Raw genomic sequence first — 19,329 nt, forward strand, 5'->3', positions numbered from 1 at the left:
TCACATCTCGCCTGCTGGAAAAGCTCTGAACTCCTGCACTTTTTTTTGTTACATTTTTTTATTGCATCAGGGAAACAGACACGACAGAGTATCATGTGTAATGTCAGCCCTTGAGTGTCCCTGTCAGAGTAAAGGGGGAGGAGTCCTGCATCACTCCTCATGCTGGCTTCACGGTTTCATTGGACGTCGCATGGAGAGGCGCCACTCGTTCAAAAAAACTAAGAATAACTTTAAAAATGGATTTTGTCGATTATTTTGAGTATTATTCCTTGTAGTCCTTTTCCTATCAACAGGGATATGACCTCACCCACTGGCATGCACATGCAGGCTGGCTTGTTCCCTGTTCACAGTGGGCTCAGCTACTCCATGCCGTTCCTCAGCATCTGATTGGCTGCGATGAGCATGACGCTGATGATGAATGCCATGGCAAAGGCGCATATGAGGCTCTTCCTCACGCACGTCTGGCGATTCTTCTTTGAAGGGTGAACTGAAAGAGAAATGAGAAGGAGACAAACAGAAAGTGCTGGTTTAAAAGATGATAACACCTCTGTTTCTGACACATCTTTGAATTTATCATCTCTGCCCCCAGAAAGGGAATATAATGAAGACAAACACAGAGTGCACTAACACCAGGCAGTTGGAGTGGTTCATTTATACTTTATTTACTCCTCTGGTTCAATGGTCAACTGCTCTCCCTGAGGGGAGAATTATTCCATTCAAACTTACATAACAGAAAATGCACTAGAGAAGAAGAAACCTAAAAATGTCTTGCTCCTCTATCAAGAGATTTGCTTGTTGTTAGTTTGGAAATGTTTTAATTGTTTTTTATTGCCAATGGGTGAACAGGTTGTAATGTACCGGTAGTGTCAACAAATGAAGGGCACCCACCACAACACAGAGTCCACACATGCTGTGATTTCATATACATATTTTGCAGCCTCAAAAGGCAATGGACTTTCACTTTGTGCACTGTAGTTACTCTCATTCAGTGAGACCGAGCCAGGGGTGTGGTCCTGGACTGCCCTCTCAAACACTCCAAGTCCCTGCTGTACCAAACTTTCTGTTACTGCTGTTACACAGATTAGACCCCTCGCTGCCACTGGCCACTAGCTTGCTGTTAACTTTGAGGCTGGGGTTTGCACTGGCTGACCTGGAGTTGCTACAGTGGCTAAGGTCTGAGTTGTCGTCCACTCTCCTACCGGGAAATTCGTGTCCTAGCGGCGGGGAGTGAGGCAAAGGGTCCGCAGGCTATGAAAGCTAGCTAATTATGGTTTCATTTGTGGTCAGTAAATAGTGAATCCATCAAATTCAGTGTGCTATATCAAAATTTAAGTGCTCTGTGGTGCTGAAAAGAAATCCTAATGTCAGAGCTCTTTTAACAGAAAGCCAATATTACAATACAGAGATCTAAAACCAAACTTTCAGAGCTTCTGTGTTCATTTGTGAACATCACAAGGCCAACAGGCAAACCTGAGGTTACAATTTTATTTATGGTCATTTTTGAGAGTGTACTTGTGCATTATGATCTTGGTCAACATTAGTGTATATAGGAGATTGTGATGGGATGGCATCATATGATGCTCCAAAGTTAGGCTAAATTTTGGTGACAGAAACACACCACAGAGGTCCCTTCGCCTCTCACCTCAAAATATCTTAATGAAAATTGATTCTCTGGGTACACAAGAGTCTCCCCTTTGCAGACATGCTCACTTTATGATTATCCCATGTAGTTTACTTACATATTTACTTACATACTGGGGTCCCCTAACAGTCTTGTAATTGCATTAATTGAGTATGACTAGAAAGCTGAGGCTCTTGTGGATTCAATGAGCCCAATTTTATTTATGTGTAATGATGTTAAGTCCCATAGTAGCCATGAGACTTGACATCACTTTGTAAACAGACCTTTTGTGATCTCTAGGATAATCACATCCTCATGAAACTTTACAACCACAGACGAGAGACCTTGGGTATTCAGAAGATGTTGACAATAAGGGTTTCTTCAGCAGTTTTCAGAACAGAAGTGTTTGCCATCCAAATAGCCAAAAAATTTAATTCTTACAAAAATCTCTAAATGAAAGAAATTTTTGATACTAAATCACAGAATGGATTTTTCTATAGTGTTCCTAAAGATATTGGTGTCTTCATGTAGTATTCTGGAGGACTTGTGGCCATTATAAATTCTTGAGAGGTCAAAAATGCTTAAATTAGCACCAAATCTGTGTAACAAATGGTATCAACCTAAAAACTGTTGTGAGGATGGGAATGGTCCTCAGATACTTCCATCATAATGTCCTAAGCCCCTATAGATGCTAAACTTTAAAAATGTGAATCTGTATCTGACCAAAACAAGTCTTTATTACAGATTTATGACTAGAAAAACTTCAAACTTCTTTGTGGCATATACTGTTGACCTGCTATCTCCCAATAAGGATGCCCCATTCCTCTTAAAAAAAGACAACAATGGCTTTATGGTGGGTCTCAGAGGGTTAAACACATAAATCAAGTCAGACTAAATACTAGAGGTGGTGAAGCAGTGAGGAGTATCACCTTCATGCTTCTTGAACAGCACTTTAATACTTGACAGCAACATCCACCTCAAGACATCAATTCTTTGTCTCCATAAAGACGAAAGACACCGGAGTGCAAGCAAATGGACATTATGCAGAAATCCAAGTCACACACATTCACACAACAGCAGTCCAGACCCTCTCTATGAGATAATTTTTTGGTTCAATCAACCTCCAGCACCAACCGGTAACTCAGCAGCTCTTCCTCCCTGCAGTGGGTCGTCGGACTGCGAGGGGCTGAAATGATTTTACCCGGCCGCGGTAATTAGGGGAGCTGGGCCAATGAGCCACAGCCACATGGCTCACACACTCACTTGCTCTATTTTTAACTCTCAATTCAAGAAGCACTGAAGTCATCAAAAATGCCTCTTGACTGCTGTTCCAAAGAAAATGCAATGTGGAAAGTAGGACAGAAATTGCTACATCTTTCTTGGCTGAGGCACTGAGGCAGTGTCATTAGTTGGCACTCTCCTGTTAAAAAAATACTATTCCAGACTCTCACATCGTATAAAACATGACGTGACGTGATGTTTTAGCCAAATGGATTATCTAAGAATGAACTTTGAGCCAATAAGCAAGGTTATGTAACTCAGCACTGGATGAAGCTTTTATTTTGGTCAATGTTTGTACATAAGTCATGCTGAACAATATGGGTTTTTTTTCGACCTGAATTTAACCAGGATGGTTTTGCAAATATCTTTTTCAGGAACCCCATGCTCACACTCGTAATTACTCACATTCACACCTTGAAGCTGACTAGTACAACCACAGTCTCATCTGTTGGCTGTTGGAGCAACAGTTTCAAAATGCAGGAAGTAGACATGTTTTCACTTTCTCCTCTCAGTCACATCCTGCGGGGGTAAAAACTGAAGCAGTGATCTCCCAGTCGCAAGTTGCTTCCCTAATTTATACAATAATATTAATAATCTGGTGATTTTGAGGCCAATGCTGCTGTGAGACGACACAAACATCCAGCCATAAACTTGAGATGTTACAATATCATTTTTTACTTCCTGATTATAATACCTAAACTTGTGTATCTACTGACACCAAGTTCTGATCCGATGTCATTGTGTTAAAAAATAAAAAACAGTTGTATACTACTAACCCAATTCCATATCAAGACGCTGAATAAAAAAAAAAAAAGATGGAACAAAGGCCATTAAAACTATGTTTCTAGACCACAGCGCTCTGGAGATACTGACCTGCCATTTGAACTCTGCAGAAGGGGTGGTCAGCCAGTGCCTACACTGGTATTTTGCTCAGTGTGATGTCATTTCTTGGAGAGCCTTTACACTCTTTAAATGGTTACGTAAGTCAATAAACCACAATATTTGAAAAAAGTACAGAAATTTTGTCACAGATTAAAAAAAAATCATCTGATGTTTTTCCATCACATTTCACAAAATAACACACAAAACACATTGATCCAATAAATTATGAAATGTGAACACACCTAAAAAAAACCCTTTATTATTATTATTATTATTATTATTATTATTTAAGTTAATTGAACTATTTACAATATTTAGTTTTCTTTGAGATGTGTTTTTTTAATGAACAGATTGCAAAGGCTTTTTGATTAATTTCTTCATTTATTTCTCTGGCACCACACATTTTTGCACGCTTTTGCACGGCATGTAACATAATGACATCATCACAATTTTACAATGCAATGACACAGAAGACAGGATTCTTAGCTTTCTGTAGCAACAAGAATGAATGTTAGAGATATTATATCTTTCATTTTACACAGTTATGCAAGCATTGATATCCTGCAGCCCTTACTGGGAAATACAGGTGCCACTGCTTGCTGTCAACATGTTTGCACCACACATAGGCGACAGTAACATAACTGAATTGATGACCCAGGAGACAAATGCCTTACCTTTCTGCTGCAAACAGAATGAATGCTCTGGCTATTATGGTTTTGATTTTAAATTGACTTAAACAAGATTATACAACAATCGCCTGCAGCTGTTTTTAAAGGGTTAACAGAAGTCAAACCATCTGGGATGACATTATGTAACTGTTTTATAATTCTAAGTTTTTCAAGAATTTACTAGGATTTTGTGTCATTTCCTTGATACTCATGCAGCTGGTTTAAATTTCAAGTATCTATCTATAGTTGTATAAGTCAGGGTGAGTTGAACAGAGTGTCAATGGAAAGAGCAGCTGTGTTCAGCTGCTAGCTGGACTGTGAAGATGGGAGGAGAGTTGTGGTCTAGACATTAGTTCTCAGTCCAGTCGCCTGAACCTGCTGTCAGCCTCATAAAACACCTCCTCAGCCGCCCAAAGTAACCACACCACTGCCAAATATCCACAAAGGGTTTTCTTCAGTGGACCACTATGGTCATGAAGGTAATGAGGTGGATGCTGGTTTCCAGGCTGCTGACTTATGGCTGTCGACATTCACTTGTGCTCCAAATTCAGTTGAGCTACAGGTCAATTAGTCAACTGTGTAAAAAGTGTACAGATATTAACTACCTTTAATGTATTGATATGGTGACTGATTTGAAAACCTGGCTAATAAACAAACTTGCAAAATGTCACTCAGATGAACAGGTACTGACCAGGAAGAGACTCAAAAAGACCACGAAGAGATGCAAAGGAACTGCAAAGAGACACACTATTATCCACAAAAACTGGAAAAACAACAAAGAGACACAAAACAACCACAAAAAGATGCATGTTGACTACAAAGAGACGTAAAACTCTTGGTGGTGGGGCCCTTTGCATATCTGTGCCAAGGGGCCCATCGTCTCATATTCCACCCACGGCCAATGGTCCCTTCCCTACTTCCTGCTACCCTAATTCCATTGTCCTTGCACTCGGACCACACCCATCTTCAAATTCGGCCTTAAACGTGATCTCAACTGCACACCCGTTAAGTTTCATGACAATGTCTAGCGGTTTCTGTGGTAGTTCCTGCTCTCCGGGAACACATTTTGTCTTGGTGACACACAGACTCACAAGGCGAAAACAATACCAGTTTGTAGTGATCACAAACATGAACAATCTGAACATATTGTTGAGATGGGGCTCTTAAATCTATGCACCTGTATGGCAGCTGTGACATTCATGGATCAAAGTTGATTTCCACACTTGCGTCTGGCTGCCAGGCACTCCCTGGACAGCTGCTACTCCTACATGTTTCTCTGCGCTTTACGCTATTGGTGTAATTTGCTCAGCAATGAATCAGTGCCTGGTGAACTTCTATGGATCGGTGGTTACACTCTTTATTCTGTTGTTTTTCAGCTCCACACCATATTGATTCCAGAGCGAGCTGAAGCCAGAGGGAAATCAAGTGCCTCTTATGCTACCTCATATACCAGTAAGCTGAAGCAATAAGCACCAGAGTAGCATGATGAATTGTGCTCAGTATGAATCGCACTGTGACACGATGTATTGATTTCTGCATGACTGAGCACATTTTGGTGTCCCTGCGTGGCAGGTGGTGCTCATGGATCCAGGGCCAAACAGTTGTGATTGCTCTGTGTGATCCTGCAGTGGTCAGTTTTCATCATAAACCCAATAGGAACATCATGTTGTCATCACTCCACACCAGTTTTAAGACCCTGATAAAGTGCTGGTGCAATCGCTGTCATTCCTCATTGACACTGGTGTTAGCCAAGTAAATTCCCTGTAGGATGATTCACAGGCAGGTGGTGTTTGGTGAAGAGGGACATCAGGAACCATTTGGCCTCTCAGCATCATTTTAGCCAACACAAGAAATATACACGACCTTGACTAGAAGAGAAAATCTCAGTGCAATGGAATTTCACACATTCAGTATTATTAATCCTGCAAACACTTCTGATGAGGACAGTCACACTGCATAACAAAGTAGGTTGGGACCCTGCTCGACCATGCTGCCTTCAGGATATGTGGGAACTGGGAACGTTATGACTCAGCCATTCCTACACCCCAAATTCATGCGATTAGTGTTGGAACAAAATGGATGCCAGGGCATTTTTTAGGCTGCTTTCGAAACACTCATATCATCAGTCAAGGTAGACACGCAATCAATAATGTGTCACAAAATACAGCTTAACATGCACATTTTCCAGTGTGACATTATTTCTACAGCATTAGTCAGCGCTGAAAATGAGAAAAAGAGGGCCACTATTGGGGCAAAGAATTAAGATTAATACTTTAAATTTTAAATTTCTCATTTACAATCTCCACATTAATAAAAAATCCCCCTTCAGTAATCACCAGCATGATCGATCTGTTTTAATACTGAGGCTTTCCAATCAAGTCTTACTGGTAAACAACAAAGAGAAACTAGAGAAGTGCCCTCAGCAGAGTGCTAATGTCCACCAAGCAGCTGGCCGAGCTGATCGTGGCTGCCTCAGACAAATCTTGTAATTTTTAGCAGACACACAGCAGCATGTTTCAGAGGCGTCCCAGAAGCTAATAAAAATATACCCCTTATCTATTTTGGATGAAGCCATGGTGCGTTGCACTGAGCAGATCTAGTTTCCGTGCTAACAGGCACTTTCTGTAAAATATAGACACAATATAATTATGGGGCTAAATGTGTGTATTAATGTGTGTATTAATATTAATAATTAAAACACAAGCACAAATCTTTGATCCATGTAATTCATAACTGGATTTTTAATGGTATTAATTTTGTCTGTGCAAAAGACAGAACAAAACTGGGTTGCAGCTGCAATCCGTGGAATTGTCCCTCCCAGCTCCCTTACAGTAAACATGGCAGTGAAGACAACAAAAACAAGAATTAGTTAATGTCTTAATGTGTCTAACTTTGGTGTATCATAACCTATTGAACGTAGAGTTAATCTGCAGATGCTCCACTTAAGATTGAGACCAAACTTTTCTGTGGATGTCAGTTTTGGAGCCATGATGAAGGCCAACATGTGTCCTCCAGCAGACAGTGAAGCTTGTTGTTTTAGCCATGACGATTTCTAGAAAACCTGCGGCCATTACCAGCTGGTTAAAAGGAGTGAGGAGTCAGCAGTCAATGACGATATAAAACAGTCACCAAAACAAGTTTTTCAACCATTGTGAATCACAGCAACCATGACAGGTCCTCGAGCATACAGTCACACATGTGTACACAAAATATTAGGCTGACTGGCCCTGAAGTATTCAAGATGAGATATGGACAGATGGATACAAACTCTAACACTCACACACATGACCCCCTCCAGGCTTATGCCTGGTTGAGACAACAAACCGGAGATCGAACGGCGGGACGTGCGTGGACGTGTTAAGAGGGCAGTGAGAGGTAAATTAATTAAAGTAACAATGTTGATTTGAACATATCTCTTGGCAGGTGCTTTACAGCAACAAGCATCTGCTCAAACAGATGCTCGTTAACATGGAGCCCTGCACATATGTTGTTAATATGGAACTGCCTGGGCCGCATACTGAGCACTGTGACACTAGGCCACCTATTTTCTAGAATGTTTTATATAAATCTCGTTGATTTTTGGTCTTTCTCTTTAATCATTTTAATAAATGTGTTTCTGTCAAGACCCCAAAGCACAAAAGACACACAAGGCTGACTCAGTGAATCTGAATTCAAACCAGGCACATGAAACAGAAATACTTTAAGGTCCAGTGTGCAGGATTTAGGGGGATATATTGGCAAAAATTGAATATAATATAATTGGTATGTTTTCTTTATATAATAGAAGACATGCTTTACTTTGCTATACCTGAAAATAAGAATAATTGTGTTTTTATTACCCTAGAATAAGCCGTAAATGTCTACATTTGAAGCGGGTCCTCGTCCACAGAGTCCACCATGTTGCCCCACCATGTTCCTACAGTAGCCCAGAACGGACAGACCACACAATGGCTCTAGATAGGGTCATTCGTATTTTTGCATCAGCTCCAGCCGTTGGAAGCCCTTCCTCGATATGCAGAGTCAGAAAAACACAGATTTTTTTAATGTGAAACTGCTTTATTTGGTGTGTTTTTTTTCTGGTTTAAATCACTGGGTTTGTTTGTTTTGGAGAGGATGAGACCTCTGAGGTTAATTTAGCTCCAGGTACAAACCTCCTAAACGTCTGGATCTTAAGTTATCAGCAATAACAGGTGAGCACACATTAGCAGTGGCCCATCTGTGATAAGCTAAACAGCCTCAGTAAAACACTGATTTGTATTGTGAAACTGTTTTTCTTCTGTGTTTTTACTGGTTTAAATCACCGGGTCCATTTGTTTTGGAGAGGAGGAGATCTCTGCAGATAATTCAAGTCCCAGTAAAACCTCCTGAACAATGAACACTGAAGGAATCCTAACCAGGAGTTCACGCTTGGCACTAGGGTTGCAGCAATATACTGATTTCAAGGTATACTGTGATATATAAGTTGACAGTTATCATAGCGTGTACATTTGCTTATCTACAATATTGAAAAAAAAATGTAACTGGATGTTGAACCTCCCCTTCATTTTAGTTATTGTCTAAGAGGAGACTTTTTACACATACTGCCAATGGCAAAATGGTTTCAAGTTTCGATTACAGTAATACAACATTTGTTTAACCAATGAAAATCCATCCATTTGTATTCCTTTAAGCGTCATTCTGACTGATAACAAGATAAATTCTTTAATACTCACATCATCTCATATCATTTCAACCCTGCTTGGCACATGAGAGAAGTTTCACCTGGTTGCAATCTGCAGTTCTCATCACAAGATGCCTCTTAATCTGACACAGTGCTTCTTTAAAATGTCTTAAAAAAAAAAAAAAAACTTCCCATTGTTACAGCGAGACATTGAAAAAGTCCTAGAATACCCTCTGCTGCTGTGATATCTATAAACCTTGGATGGCTAGTTTTGCACAGTGAGGTCATACATATTTCATCGGCATCACTTCTGAACTGGTGACTGGCTGACGCTGGTCCCCACCAACGTCCCAAATCACTAAATCAGCAGATGTGCTGTGACTCTGTTGGCTGTAGATCTTGATGAGAGAGCTCAAATTCTTCCTGACAGCGTGGATTACTTTTCCTCCTACAACACACACACACACACACACACACACACACACACCGCAGACGTGTGTACGTCTATGACACTGACACGCACGCACAGGCACACACACTTGTGTAAGTGTCTGTGTGTGAAGTAGGCTCAGGGACTTTCGCTCACCTCCCTCAAACTCCGTCTGACAGTTTCCAGAGTTTTCCTTCAGGCTCTCCTCCTCGTTGATGATGATGTTCTCAATGTCCTTCATGGTCAGGTGATCGCGGAAGGCGTAGAACAGGATGTGTTTCAGCTCCTCCAGGGTGATTTGCTGCATGTCGAACTGCAGGGGGACAGAGATGAGAGGAGGAGATATTTTTAAAAAGAAAAACCATTTTCCTTTCACAAAAATAAACTGTGTGTAGTTCTGCAGTACGCCTGGCGGGGTGGCATATTAACCAAACCAGTAATAATTGGCGCACTCGTGTGACACAACTCTTCCACAGTTTTAGAACTGGAGTGCAAGCTTCAAAAAACCAACACAAATAAAGCCTCCATCACAGTGTCACCCTGAGCAGTGCAACACAAAAATCTCAGTGCATTTCTGCTGCCAACATCTTACAGTAAATAATGTACACTGTAAGTATATAAAAAAAAAAGCTCAGATGCATAAATCATTACGCATGTTCTAGTAATTCTTACCATGCACATTCCAGTACCACTTACAGATGTCGCTCTAATGCTTTCAATTTAATCAGAGTGTCGCATGAAGTTGATGCGTTGATTAAATTGAATGCGCAGGAGTTATAGCCTGAGAGTGAATGATTTATTCTTCAGTTTCAGCATTCACACAATGCAATTCAAACAACGGCGCACACACATAAAACAGACACACCACAACTTGTAAAAAAGAGGTTTGAAGGTGAGAGCAAAGACCAACTATTACGTTTTCAGAAGTTCACATCACCAAGGGCCTGACGGCATGGGAATCGGGAACTGATTCCAAATTGGAATCAGAATCATTTGCCTTCGAGCTTATTAATTCCTTTTATCGATGCTGGCATGTTTTTCTGACAGTTGCAACACAATGTCAAACTTATGTGTCTCTGCTGCTAGAAACGTGCAACAAGAAGGTCCAAAGCATGGCTTCATTTCACGACAAACTATGGCAACAGTGCTGCTTGTAATGTCTGTAAAATAATCGTTTCAAATAAGGGGGAAACACCAGAAACATGCTAAATGCTAAAACATCTTTCTACACAACGTGGGCTTACATTCCAGGACTGTTGTGTATTTGACACTCTATGCACGAATTCCACTGCTTCCCAACCGAGCAGCACATCCATTACAGAGGGGTAAATATTGTGTTATAATAACAGTAGCTCAACGCAGGCAGGCTTAGCAGAGTTTTCCTTTAACTATGAAAATCTAAATGAAAATGAAAGCTGTACAAATATTCTCTCATTTTATCCATTTTCAGTGGAGACAGGTGAATGTTGATCCTACTGTCCTGTTCGGTTAGACTCAGCTCACTCCTCTACCTGGCACAGCTTTACAGGCTTCACCGGTCCAACTCAGTCATTGTTGTGCATATCCATCCATCCATCCTCTGTACAGCTTATTCTGTTCAGGGTCGCAGGAGGTATAGTTGCCATCCCAGCATGCACTGGGCAGATGGCAGGGACTGTAACAGCTACTTAATACTATGGGAGCAGAGCACAGAAAAGACCCAGCCACCTGGTGGGTTCAATGCCAGTGTGTTTTAACCTTGCAGCCACTCTGCTGCTTGGTTGAGAGGCGTTCAGGGATAGATAGAGATGTCCCAAATAATCAGTCCATGTCTCTCCAAAGCCTGTCAGGCCAATCAGGAGTCAGAGACGGCCCCTTCCTCCACTGTGTGACGTCAGTCAGTCCTGATATCTTCTTGTTCGATATTTCCCTCATACTAAACCTGTCGAAACGGTTTCTGTCACGCATACAGCTTTGGACTTATTTGCTAATTCTGTTGTATCTATAAACCATCATGGAAAGCAAACAACCAGTGTTTATTATCAGCGAGTCATCTGGTGTGTACAGCATGTAGAGCATTTCATCAATAGCCGGATAAAATGAGCTGTGTTTATTGAGTCAGTAATCATGAGAGGGTATGTTGATGCCAACATTCAGAGTGATTCAGAGGAATTCAGGCCCTTCAACTGCTTCTGGACTTTGTGATGATATTTAGTTCATCCTCTGTCAGGTTTGTATCACATTAGCTCATTTCCCTGCCACTGAAGCCCGTTGTCTCTGTTTGGCTGAAATGTGTTGCTGCTTTTACGCCGCTTGTACATATAGAAACTTAAATCCCTTTTATTTTATCACTGCTGTCAGGCGTAGGGATGGGAATTGATACGATTTTATTAATACCAATGCCATTATGTATTTGGTGCATTGGTATGACTCTTAATCGGTTTCCTTATTGATTCCCAATCAATGTTCTGTGTGGGGAAAAAATGTAGGCCTTCAGCATGAACACAACTGTTTTATTATCTATGAGTGTGAACACAGAGTAGAAAAAAATGCATTCATGTGACTCAGGTGTGTAAAAGCTCCACTGTTTAACTGTTTTCTGCTAAGCCTGCCTGCGTGGCACTAACGTTGTTGTCACAGGATGTTTATCTGTGCCTAGAGTGTCAAATACATGGTATTTCTTGTATTTAAGCCCATGTTGTGTAGAAATATATTTTAGCATATTGCTGGTGTCTCCATCCTTTTAGCAGTCTTAAATGATCATTTTCCAGACAGAGCAGGCTGCACTGTTGTCATCTTTATTTGTGAAATCAAGCCACAATTTGGACTGTTTCTTCCTCTCCACCATGATTCCTTCTTGTTTTTTCAGCAGCATAGAAGCATGAGTTTGACATCATTATTTTGTAATGTGCAACTGTCAGAAAAACAAAAACAGAAACTGATAAGCTCGGAGGCACATGATTCAAACAGATTAAACAATTTGGCACCAGTTCTTAACTGGAACCAGTTAAGAATCTTTTTTTTTTTTTTAGCCAGTTTTGAGGGATGTTGTATGCTGTAAAGCCCTCTGAGGCAAACTGTGATTTGTGATATTGGGCTTTAAAAAGAAAAACTGAATTGAAATTGAAAGTCTAATACAAATTTTGAAAGAGAGTCGGTGAGTCTAATCTGTGATATCAAGTCAAATCTTTGAACACTGCTTTAAACAAAAAAAAAGGTAGAAAAATGATAGGCCAAGATGAATGCACTGGCAAATGACAGTATTACAGCAGTTGGGAATACTGACACATTTTACAGCTGTTAACAGTTCTCTCACAGAACTGCATAAAATTAATACAACCTCTGAACAACGCATTACATGTTGGTGGCACGAAATCTGTGAAAATTATGTGCTGGCAATATGAAAAGAATGCAAAGTCTATTTCAAATGGTTATGGATTCATTGTTAAACAGTCACAGTTAAATCTAGGGAAAGAAAAACACTTTGTTAAAAACAAAAATAAAAAATAAAGTTAATTTAGAAAAAAACGATCATGGCTTTGGTTTTGATATCTATGTACGGTATGTAAGAGACATAAACCTGTGTAAAGTACTGTGTGTAGTTGCGGAACATAGACAGTGGTCTCCTGGTTGAAAGTCCATGTGCCAGCTAACGTTAGCCATTAGAGTGATCTTACAAAAAACAATAAGCCATAAAATTACTATTCAGCTTTTTTTTTTTTTAACAAAGCCAGTTAAACTATAAACAGCCATACACGTTCAAACCTTTGTCAATGTGTTGTCACAAGTTATATTGTCAAAACAAGATTAATAAAAGCCTTGGAGCTACGTTAGCATAACACTATGCTATATACTATAATAGTAATAATGATAATAGTTTACACACGTCTTCAGAACCCATTCGCTGATGGGTAGAGAGAAACAAAAATCCAAAGGCACAGATTAACAAAACTGTCTGCACGGGTAGTGAAATACCGAGGATATGGATTGACAAAACTGCTCCCAAGGATTTTGAATCCAAGGGAATAAATGACAAAACTATGTGTGCAGGTTTACTCAGTTTTTTGGTTGTTTTTTTACATGTGACCCCAGAGAAGCTCCGTACTGACAGTAAATACTTCTGAAATAGGTTTTGTCTGGTGTGTAAAAGGAATTAGACTTCCACTCAAGCAGCTCTGGAGTTGATCTACATAGACTGAAATGGACATCCTGGCTTTGAGAGATAAGCTGATGATTATAGCCTATTGATGGAATGGCCTTGGAATTTTTACAGGTAGAATAAACTTGAATCCAATTAATTCCTCATGGTAAAAAAAAAAAAAAAAAAAAAAAAAATCCACTTTTCAACACATTCTGATCTTCAAATCTCGGAGTACAAATGTAGCACTCAGCAATATTGCAATGAGCGATGCACATCCAACAGAGAAAGAGGGATAACATTCACTCTGCTTCTTGGCAAGCCCACTGGGTAGATAATTACATAAATCACTGCATACATCACACTTGGACATAAATCACACTTACCATCAACACCATTTGTTATCTCTCGAACTCAGAGTGAGCTAATGACCACACACACCAATCACGCCTCAAATGTTAATCAGCCGCCATAAAGATTCATTATCTAAGCTAATTAAAAGTTGGGGGTCAACGTTTCATCTTTGGTTAGCCGGATCATTAATCAATGGAGAAAGTAAATGTAAATGTTGGCAAGACGAAGGTAAAATAAAAGGTACATAATAATGGAGTCATAAATCACATGTGCTTTAGAGAAATGTAAATGAAGAGCACGATCAACGATTATTCCACCTGTCGGCTGTATCAACATGCATATGTTAACATTAAAAGGAGGTCTGCAGAGTCTATCAGATAGGACTGTGTGTTTAGTTTTGGACTGAAGAAAATGTTGCTGCTGCAGGTTGTTGCAGAAAAAGTATAGGGGAACATTCAAACAACATATCATTAGAACTCCTTTATCAAACAATATTACTGCAACTCCAGGTATGTCTAGAGGTGATACTGCTATTACGTACTACTACTGTTATTACACTTCAACCTATTACTGCTAGTATATGGACCCCCTAAGAGGGCACTGGGAGAATACACTGGATGTGTAAAAAAAAATGGGGGAGAAAAAAATAGATGTGTTGATAAAAAAGATAAATACTTTTGCATTCCCCCAAGAAACTTTTGCATTCCATGTGCACCCCTTGCAGCAGCCCAAAGGAGTGTCCATACTGTTGCACAGTAACTCGCTGCCTCCAGTCAACTAAATGAGGGGACGGTGGCAGAGGTGAAGCAGGTTTTGAACAGGACGGTAAAGGTATGCAACACATTTTCTCTCTGACCATGTCACATATTGCGATTTTGGTCATGGACATTCCATGTCCACCTACGACGTGCAAGGTATCCTGGGTGCGTGGGTTGTTGATGTTCTGGGACACCATGTCAAATTCTGCCTGTGATGTGTGTTGTCTTCTCTCAAGATATACTTCTGATTTATACTTTCGTGAACATTGCTCTCTTGGGTGAAAGTTGGTATTTGTTGGACTAATTCACCATCCCTCCTGCCCACCACACCTGAACTTTCGCCAACTTAGCTTTCGTCCTTGTCCCACAGCGTTTCCCCCTTGACACTGCCAGGTGCTGTTAAACTACAATGGCAACCAGCTGCGTATCATGCCGAAGTTAAAGGACGCATTTTTACTGTTGGTTTTGGACGCCGCAAGTAACTGCCCAAGTGCCGAATTTCGACGATTTCAGAGTGAGACCGGACTCGGGTAAGTGGTTGCTGCATGCTTACACGAATGCACACAGATTTTGCTCTGCAGTGAAGAGTTCACCATGTTGAACTTCTAGCAGTTGCTGCCTGGCTTTGGCCAGGCAAATAACGGGTCTCACAGAAGCAGAAAGAAGACAAGATATTGTTTGTGTCTGCATACCTGGAATCACGGTGCTAGCAACTTATCGGGACAACCAAAAGAAAAGGTAACATTTCCTCAAACTTTAGATGAGTGGTAAGTTGTCCTTATGTGTAAGAATCTTTTGTAATTTCAGTGATTTGTCCAGGGTACACCGTGGACTGGTCGTGACACATAGAGACAGATGACCATTTACACTCACATTCACACCTACGGGCAATTTAGAGTCACCAATTAACCTAACCTGCAAGTCTTTGGATTGTGGGAGGAAGCTGGAGTAACTGGAGAAAACCCACACTGACACGGGGAGAACATACAGACTCCACACAGAAGGGCTCCTCCACCCCAGGGTTCAAAACAGGAACCCTCTTATTCTGAGATGACAAGCTAACCACTGCACCACCATGCCACCTTTAAGCAGAAAAAAAACTGCTTTGCCATGTCACTGCTAAAGGGAAGACAGAAGTTTCATCTTTTTCCTCTGTAAAGCCTTTTGTTAAAAATGTGATGCAACTGGATGCTGCTACTGAGACAAAGATTACTACATATACAGTACTGATCTTTTTTAAAAGAGTTGTACAGTTGGGATTAAACGTAATACTGTATCAGGGTTGAGGTGATCAAAAGCTATACATTTTTTGGCCATAATATTGACAGGTCTTGCATTGCTGACTCCACTAATGAAACAAAGAAAACCTCAGCTCCTTTAACTGCAATTTGTTAGCACATCCAGGAGTGATGTTTCATGCTAATGCTCCTCTTGAGACTGTTCATTTTCATTGGTCCTTAAAAGGTTTTTGGATGTGCGCGACTATTATGCTTTTTGTGACTCCACTAATGTCTACAAATCACAAAATCACACTTGATAAAATTTAGAAACTTTGACACACTTGGATTAATAGTTGAACACCTTCCAGAGACCTTCCTGTCCTTGTCTACTGAGGAGTATTAAACTTTATGAGGGCATTACACACTTACATCACAAGATGTCTTACAGTGAAACAATCAGTATTCAAGTGAAAGTGTTCTGATGCTAATGAGCTGCGGCGCACTGTTTAGATAACAATCATCACTGGGTCCCCAGAGCTCAACATCCACCACCAGACACATAAACTCTGCATAAATCCCATAGGGTCTATGTGTGTGTAATTGTTCATATCTATCTTATTTCACTCATCATGTGAAGCAGCATAAAACAGATGTTTTTGTTTTTTTCCAGAAACAGACAACAGAGCTCTACTTTCTCCCCTCATCTCCCTCGGGGGAACAGAGAAAGAATGAAACGTTAAACAGACACATCCACCCTGAGCGATCCTGCAGCATCTGCCACTTAAAGTCACAGCCAGCTCCCGTGTCACTTCCCCCTGTGGGAGACAGGTCGGCGACCTAATTGTGTTTACTTGCCCTTCGCGCAACCTTGCTGCTGCTAACGTTGCCATCGCTGGCGGACATCAAGAGTCTGCCCGAGCTTCATTTGCCAGGGAAAAGAGGGACGAGCTGGAGGATAGATTCATTCACTGAGCACTCCAGTGGCAGATAAGAAAAAGCCATTTTATTTTCTCCTTCCACATCCCACTGACTTGCTCAGACTGTATTCACATTCAAGCATGAAGTGACCTTTATGGGAGGATATGGTGAAAGAAAGGGGAGCAGAAAAGAATGACGCCTGTGGACCTGAAGTGACGCAGATAAAAAAGATTTTTAGTAGGACCCCCAGTGTTGTGTGACCTACAGTTTTATACTGAACCCCATGCACAGAGAGGGAACCTGCAGTAGTCTTCTTTGTAACACAATCTTCACTGAAGTTCAGTCCTAAGTGTAATCACATGCCTCAAGGAGAGGGGCTTTTAATGGAGACTCTGGAAAAGTTTGGAAATGTCACATACTGTTAAGACCTGCTGTGGTTAAAGCTCAGAAGGACACTTGTAGTGAAACAACACAGAATCCCGCACGTGTATTTAAAAGAGTTTCCACAACATCAACAAGATAAAGAAGACTCCAACTCTAATCTATAACACCTGATAGGGGTTTAAATTGCTAGTTTCATCACAGCACAATATCATATCCATTCTTTTCACAATGATACTTGCTGATATCACAAAGTCTGCCACGATACAATTTGACTCAATTTAGAGGCCTGTGATCCATATGAGACAATATCAGTAAATATTAGGGCTCTGACAAATGTCTTTTGTTTTTACATTCAAAGTGTCTGGTGAGGTTTTGGTGTGAAACTTTGAATGTCTGTTGTCATAGTTTATGATATCATTACCCTAAAAATAGATTAAAAAAAAAAATCCTTGAACAAAATCCTCAATTTGAATAGAGTGATTTATTGCATTAAATTATTGTTTTTTTTTAAAAACTAAATGAACTTTCTTTAAAGAATAAATATATTTTATGCGATGATAAAGTTTTTGAAAGGCTAAATACCAACAAATATGGATTAAAGAATATTTCTTTAGATACAAATGTGTATTTTGGACATGAATACATCTATCTTTTTTTCCATTAAATTTTGGCTTTTGGACTCCAATCCTACACAATCACCACTGGAATTTAATTCTACAAATAGTATATTACTAATAATATTGGTGGGAACTGTGCAGAAATACTTTCACAGGATTAAGATGCAATACATAAATAAATGAATAAATAGATCAAATAAAATAAAAGGACTTGAACGTAAATTTGGAATTTTAATCAAAGCTTCTAACTTTTCGGCACAAACCTTGTAAAAATCCTCTTTTTTTTTTCTTGGCAGCTTGCCATTATCTAGCTACAAAATTCAAAATAAAGACATATCTTTCTTAAAGATGATAAGCATTGCGTTTTTACTTTACGTTGACGATACTGGAATGTTGATCACTGAATCGATACATCCAGATCCATGTATCATTTCATTTCGTTCATTTGACAACATTTCAAATACAGCAGTAAAACAAACACAGGCATACATGAAATTGTCAAGGATGACATGATAAAGTCAAGGACTTATTTTAGTCATGGTCCCTGATGGTCCATCCAACCCTCCACTGCACAGCAAGACAGAGACAGCTATACACAGCGACTGCACCCACAGATGTACATGCCAATAAAAAAACCACAATACACATATGTATATTCTTTTTTTAAAGAAACACGATTTCAATGCGCAACTATGACCTTATTTGGAGATGCTATCCAGCCTCTGTTTGACCATTTTCTTAGAGGCTTGTGGATTTTGCACCTCCTTTATTAGAAGAGGCAGTTGGTTCCACTCTGTAGCACTGGCATAAGCACCCCTTATATAGCAACAGGAATATCTAAGACACTGGTCTCATTTTGACTAAACTGTTTTTAGTTTAATATGAGCAATCACACTTGCACACTATTCTAATACAGAATCACACTGAACGTTATAAGAGTTTTTCTTTTCTTAGATTAATAAGTATTTCTTCTGAGTTACTGGAAAAAACACTTTGTGAAAGTGAAAACAAATCTCAACAAATGGATATGGGTGACATGACATCACAGAGGGTGTATCTATATTGTAATCCCCTCTAGTCAGAATACCATAATTTTATATTTTACAACCACAATACCATCAGTCCTAGCTTGGAACAGTTGGCTTGGCAGGAATGATGGCTGGCCCACTACAGGCCTGAGCAGTTTGACTGCAATGACAAATTCCCAGTTTTTGTTACAACCTTCAAACCTTTGTCAAAAGAAACAGCATAATATATTGCATCGGCATAACTTTAGACCTTTTACAACAGAATGTACCAGATGTCAGCACTAGGAATACAAATTGCTCACTGACAGATGGATGGTCTTTATTCTACCATCTGTATTTTATATTGTGTTTTTATACTGTATTCAGTACTTTATCAGGCTCTATGTGTGGA

At 40.0% G+C, this 19,329-nt stretch overlaps 1 protein-coding gene across 2 annotated transcripts in view; it reads right to left on the reverse strand.

Moving 5' to 3' along the window:
- caln1 (calneuron 1) overlaps window positions 1-19,329 on the reverse strand; it is a 107,608-nt gene continuing 88,279 nt past the window's right edge. For both annotated transcript variants that reach the window (XM_050066689.1, XM_050066681.1), the window contains exons 5-6: window positions 9,699-9,855; window positions 1-487 (exon numbers count right to left, since the gene is read on the reverse strand). In XM_050066689.1, coding sequence (XP_049922646.1) covers window positions 360-487; window positions 9,699-9,855 — 285 coding nt within the window. In that variant the 3' untranslated portion in view covers window positions 1-359. The remainder of the gene's footprint in view (window positions 488-9,698; window positions 9,856-19,329) is intronic.

The sequence above is a fragment of the Epinephelus moara genome, chromosome 2 (assembly GCF_006386435.1).
Source record: "Epinephelus moara isolate mb chromosome 2, YSFRI_EMoa_1.0, whole genome shotgun sequence".
Classification (NCBI taxonomy): Eukaryota; Metazoa; Chordata; class Actinopteri; order Perciformes; family Serranidae; genus Epinephelus; species Epinephelus moara.